Genomic DNA, 6,000 nt, shown 5'->3' on the forward strand with positions numbered 1-6,000 from the left:
ATCCACAGGAAGGAATCCATTGTTTTTTCTTTTTTTCTGTCTAATGTATAGCAGTTGTGTGTCACATTGCTGTTGACTGTGTGCACAAAGAGCACCAAAACGGCAACCAAATGCCAGAAGTTAAGTTTGGGCCTCACAAAATGACCGGTCAACAGAAGGTAGATTACACAACATTTCTGTAGAGAGAAAGAAGGCTGTTCAGAATGGACAAGAGAGCAAGGTGGTGACCCTTGCACGACTGTCTAGGCTGGGGTAGAGCAAATAATCCTAAGACAGTCGTTGAGTCATTGAGTCAATGTTTGGCCATCTGGTGTGCAAACCGTGTTTGCATAATTCCACCTTCAGGTCTTGACGTCATCAATGTAAATGACATTGGCTTGAATCCCATGATTTTCCAAATAAGAGAAATAATTCATTTATGCATGACGATCCATCAAGGGAACCTTCTCAAACAAGAAAGGACATGGGGGATGCCAAGCTCTAAGCTGGCTCGCCCAGGCCGCAAACCAAATCATGTTGCCTCGGCATTAGGCTAAGTCCATCGCCACTAAATCCAGAGAGAGAAATGCACCCAGTTTGACTCGAGTGAATCCAGCATATCCTATGGGAAAGCCCAAGTACCATTTTTTACATGATTGATAAGCACGTGTATAAATATATGCAAAGTTACACGCATATCTATGTATACATAGGAACTTAGTATTCGATTATGTATATATGTTCCAAATTCTATTGCATGACCTCCCCAAAACAATCTTCATAAAGTTCCATAACTGTCACTTCCCATATACCTGACCAGAATTACTCTAATCCATTACAAACACACAACAGAGTCATTCAAAGGGCACAAAGCTACGAAACTATGGGCAGATTTGGCAACCTTGTAACAATATATTTCATTATATACAATCCAGTCCTAACTGTTGAACAAATACAACACATCATTGAAAATGATAAGATGCCCAGCTAGAAAACAATATATTATGTACCTCACAAAATATCAACTAATTGAATGGTAGGCCAAACCAAAAACACTAGGAAAGTTCATTTCATACAACCTAAGCTAAAACAATAAATATATTACTTGGCAAAGAAACCGTTAACATTAACTACTAAATGGACCCATACATAATGACAAATCTAGCTTAAGATGTCACCAGGTAAAGGGATTTCCTCAAAAAAAGGCATTTTTCTTTGAAGAAGCTCCTCACGTTCCTCTGGACCTGCATTTTTCCATGGAAAGCTATGGGGAGGACTAAAAAGGAAACCTTGTTTTAGTCGCCCCAAGTGACGAGAGTGTAACACCTGCTTTGAAACCACTGGTAGCCGGAGGGACTCGTACTCTTTCAGTGCCAAACCCAAGTTTTCAACCCCAGATTTCCTTAGAGAATGGCCAAGTACCCAGGCATCTAGGATAGACATATTAGTACTTCTTAGGCCATGGGGTGAAGTGGGATGAGCTGCATCACCAACCAAGACCACATTATCCCAAGAGAGACGTACTAGAGGATCAGAATCATACATTATATTGATGAAGGGTTCCTTTGTTTCCTTCATGAGTCTAGCCAACTCAGGAACCCAAGCCTTCTCTGCCTCTTGATGCATCTTCTCTACCATGTCACCTCTCACTTTCACTGTCATTGAATTTCCCTGAAATGCATGCAAAGTAAATCAATAGCTTTGTGTCTTTTTGAAATGGATAATATACTTCACAAATATTAGTGCAATGATTTCCATAAAGGGACCCAAAACTTCAATTGAGAGATCTTGATCAGGGTACAAATGGAAGCCAACTATTAAATACATATGGAGGATAAAGAGGACCTTTTCTATACAAAGGTCCTCTTTATACAAAAAAATATGGAGGATAAAGAGGACCTTTGCTATACACAGTGAATATAAATCAAATGGATCAACTTGATTGTGATTTGTATATTTGTCTTTTTTAAGGCACTGTATAAGTTGATAGCAGGATAAATAGAAGTCAGAATGATTTAACTTGACTGCGGGATATAAATACTTCTATTTGGTTGTACTATATGTCAATAGCTGATGATTTACTTGCAATTGTTTAAAGATTTGTGCTATATCAAATTATAAGTTTCGTGTTCTCATTATATTATCAAGCCTATGGCTCCCTTGAGATCCTTATAATAATTATATCCCTCATTGCCCTTCCGATGGGAATTCTTAAGCTAGCACAATGTATATCCTAAACTGCGCCTAACTTCAAAATTTTCAAGTTTCTTGGAAGGAGTTCAATTTAAAACTATTTAGGAATAACAAACTTACTGGCATAAAAATTTAAAGTTCTAAGCAGCACGATGTAACAGTAAATTCAAATTCTTATACATTTATGAAGTAAACAAAAGAATACGAGCCCATTAGTTGCCTTACCTTAAAATGAAAGAAGGAAAACATAAGAAAACCAAATGAAAGACAAAAATTTACACTGTCAGAGGCTACAGCACCAGGATACACCTCTTTGGTAACATTAGTCGACAGCTAAGTAATTAGTCGACAGCTAAGTAAGTCCCAACACTAAACAAGATGTGTAACTGTCATAGAAACTAAGTGTACATTTGTCCAAAGTCTGGTCCAGGTCAAGTGGACCCAGACTCGACCCTTTGGATCTGGACCCGGATCTGGGTCAGGTTGACCCAACCTGTTCGCCACCCCTAAACCAGCTATAATCCAAAAGGTTAACTATGTAAAGAGGCTTTATCTATTCAAAGCCACATGACTCAAGAAAAACAGATCGAAATATTAAACAGAAATGAGACAACTTAAATAACTATATCAATAAAATGCATACTATAGAAAACGCACAAGGAAAGACAGGGGTATGTGTGTTGGTGTATATGTTTGTATGTACAATACCACATGACATGATCAAGAAGGATGTCATACCTTTGACTGTGGCTCAGGCTGGTTAACATACCAAATCCAATTGATCCTCTTATTTTGGATCTCATATATAACACAATGAGTTCCTTGTGCTAAATCAAAGTAAAGACAATTCCCAAGTTCTGGATAGACTCTCCGAAGTCCAAGTATAATGTCCGAATATTCATTCTCTGAAAAATCAAGAACTCCTCTCCATGCAGAGTAACCTAAATACCTGCTTCACAATAAGGAAAGTAGTAATCTATCATACAATACATAGATAAGGCTATGCATACACTTTTGCAACAAGCCATTTTACTTAAGAGCTTCAAGGAGTTTACAGTTGCTCGCTCCAGACTATAATGAACCAAATTTTTGTGACATTCTTTAAAGTCTAAAACCATTAATTTTGACAAAAAAGGAAAAAAAAATTAATGTAGCCCATATTTTCCATTAAATTTTCTAATGATGCCACAACACATTTTAAGCAGACCATTCATGGTTATCTGTTCTAAATAGAAGACGATCATCCTTGTGACCTCCTTGTATCAATAGCAGACATTGTATCCTTTCTACTTCTCTCAGTCCTTTTTTGGCTTGTGTCCCTTTGGTGCATTTGTCATGCTATTTGATCATTTTTTTTACTATATATACAACAATTTCATGAATTGCCAATAATCCAATAGCCTAAAGAGAGAGGTGTTCTTGATTTTATAATTAAAATTGTTCTTAATTTGAGAAACACCAAAAGGAAAGGACCTTCTCACCAAACTCATTTGCTAAGAAAATGAAAAGACAAAAGGAAGAATATTTCAAAGAATATTACACAACATGAAAGCATCACTAATTTGATCCATTACACAAAAAGCAACCCATAAATCAAGGTCAAGTGTTGTTCAGAAATATTTAATGTTACATTTGTGAAGATGCCAGGTACAAAGGTATTTGCTTCAGTGACTAATCGATTGGCCATCAATGCTTGACCTCTCATCAGCAATCCTCGAACTAGTCCATGTTACCTTTTAGTTCTGCAAGTATATTTTGTTTCTGTGGCCTTTTAATCCAATACCAACTTTACAATACAATACTTTCTTTGCATCCTCTGTCTCCATTGTTTTATGCATGACAAACTTAAATGATACCCCAGTATGTTCATCATTCAACTAAATTTCTTCATAATTTATCATTTTCTAATGTGCAAGACATTTAAAACTACACATGATTCAAAACAGACAATATGAAAACGGTAATAGAAACCCCAGCATTATCTATAAGAATACAACTGAATTATGATCAACGTATGAAACAGCAAGGACCCAGAATGAAAAACCATAAACCCACAAAGAAAATGTACCTAAGTTTATGATCAGGAAAGAAATGGCGCCGAATTGCGGATAAGCACCCATCAGCAGCCACAAGCAAGTCCCCAACAATCTTGATTACACTATCAGTTTCAATGATCTCAACTTGAGCTTGAACACCTTCTTGTGATCTTTGGAACGAAAGGAAATGGTGGCCCCAGAGAACAGTCTGTGGAGGCAAAGAGTAGTAAAGGAGGGCATGGAGATCACCCCAATGAGCTGCTCTGAAACCAAAGTCATCATCCCTGGCTAGTGTCCAACATACCTTCTTCTCGCTATCTGTTGCTTGGTTCTATTTAACAAATCCACAGAATCAAAATTCAAAAGTTCTGGAAAAAATTAAAGTTAGGTTTCATCTTACAACTTCAAAAGGTTTGCAGAAGCCTTAAAGTTGAGTGCAAATCTTATGGACAGTGGAAACTGAAAATCTAACTCACCATTAAAAAAAATGAAAATCCAGATTTTAAATTTGAGAAGAGAGGGAAGGCTCTTAATTTGGGTTATACTCAGGATTGTATACTACGATACCATTTATACTTACTATAAAGAGTCAACCGTTAACAGTAACCACGAGATGTCGAATTGGATGACTTGGGATATGTCTAGATGTTCAAGAAATTTTTTTGAATTTTAAATCGAGTCGATAACACTTTTGCAACAGCCCAATTTTAAATCTGCCCAAATATCATCAAATTGATCAAGATGGATGAACATGATAAAAAAAATAGATTTCCATGTTTTGAAAATAGTGCATTTTGTAACTATTTTTAGACGGACAATTTTCAAGATTTTCAAGTTTTCATATAAACGCCATCTACAATACTTAAATTTTATAAGTAAAGATAAAAATATAATCTAAAACTTTAAATTCTATAAGTAAAGATAAAAATATAATCTATTATTGAAACCATATTTCCCGACACTATTTGAAGGTGACTCTAATTTGATTAGTTAGAGCCTCAGCTATATACACACCGCACCTGATCAACCTTGAGAGGTAGGGATCCATGGAGGAGGGTCTGTTCTGTAAGCCATTGGGCAAGGACTCGGCACGAGTGCCTGTCGAGGCCGAGGCCTGCACCAGTGGAGCTGCCACTGTGTGCGAGCCCACTCGCCTTCTCCACCACCACCACGTCCCAGCCTGCACCTCCTAGTGAGTGCGCACAAGCTAGCCCTGATATGCTCCCACCCACAATTATGGCCCTTGGCTTCCCCATCATCTCTCTCTTGACCAGTCCTTATCCCTCGCTCCCAAGGAGGCCTTTTTACACACACGGCCTCTCTGTATAGGAAGCCTATTTCTCAGACACCTCTCTCCATATATGTACACCTCTCTCTCTATGTATAAAAAGCTTATTTCTCAATGACCTTTCTCTCCATATATATATATATATATATATATATATATATATATATATATATATATATATATATATATATATATATATATATATATATATATAACACTATACAATATCTACGGGTGAAATAAATAGTGATTTTGTCTGTCTTTATTACCGTCTAAAATTCATCGCACAGTCACGATTTTTATTTTTTATTTTTTTCTACAAATCAGAATGACCTGAAATTTGGAGCGTGTATTCATCAAAATAGAGAAATCTTCAAAAATTATAAAAAAAATATTTTACATAAAAAACATTAACCTAAATACCCCCGAAAAGTTTCGAGGGTATTTTAATCAATTTAGTTTTCACGGATAATTTTTATTAGATGCGCCTTAGTAAGATATACA

The 6,000-nt window shown here is 36.4% G+C and overlaps 1 protein-coding gene across 1 annotated transcript; it reads right to left on the reverse strand.

Moving 5' to 3' along the window:
• Positions 1 to 871: 871 nt before the first annotated feature.
• On the reverse strand, positions 872 to 5,520 carry LOC18433045 (FAD/NAD(P)-binding oxidoreductase family protein). Its single transcript, XM_011624613.3, has 4 exons — positions 5,228 to 5,520; positions 4,241 to 4,539; positions 2,911 to 3,121; positions 872 to 1,650 (listed from the first exon to the last, which is right to left on the reverse strand). The coding sequence occupies exons 1-4, from the start codon at positions 5,465 to 5,467 to the stop codon at positions 1,141 to 1,143; spliced, it is 1,260 nt and encodes a 419-aa protein (XP_011622915.1). The 5' UTR covers positions 5,468 to 5,520; the 3' UTR covers positions 872 to 1,140.
• Positions 5,521 to 6,000: the final 480 nt, after the last annotated feature.

The sequence above is a fragment of the Amborella trichopoda genome, chromosome 5 (genome assembly GCF_054954075.1).
Source record: "Amborella trichopoda isolate Santa Cruz 75 chromosome 5, AtrichopodaSantaCruz75HAP2 v2.0, whole genome shotgun sequence".
Taxonomy (NCBI): Eukaryota; Viridiplantae; Streptophyta; class Magnoliopsida; order Amborellales; family Amborellaceae; genus Amborella; species Amborella trichopoda.

Excerpts from the sequence above, each read along its gene's own strand:
- LOC18433045 (XM_011624613.3), bottom strand. The coding sequence starts at position 5,467 with ATGATGGGGAAGCCAAGGGCCATAATTGTGGGTGGGAGCATATCAGGG. Across the intron at positions 4,540-5,227 it reads TACCTCTCAAGGTTGATCAG|AACCAAGCAACAGATAGCGA; the intron begins GTGCGGTGTGTA and ends TTTGTTAAATAG. Across the intron at positions 1,651-2,910 it reads AGCCTGAGCCACAGTCAAAG|GGAAATTCAATGACAGTGAA; the intron begins GTATGACATCCT and ends CATGCATTTCAG.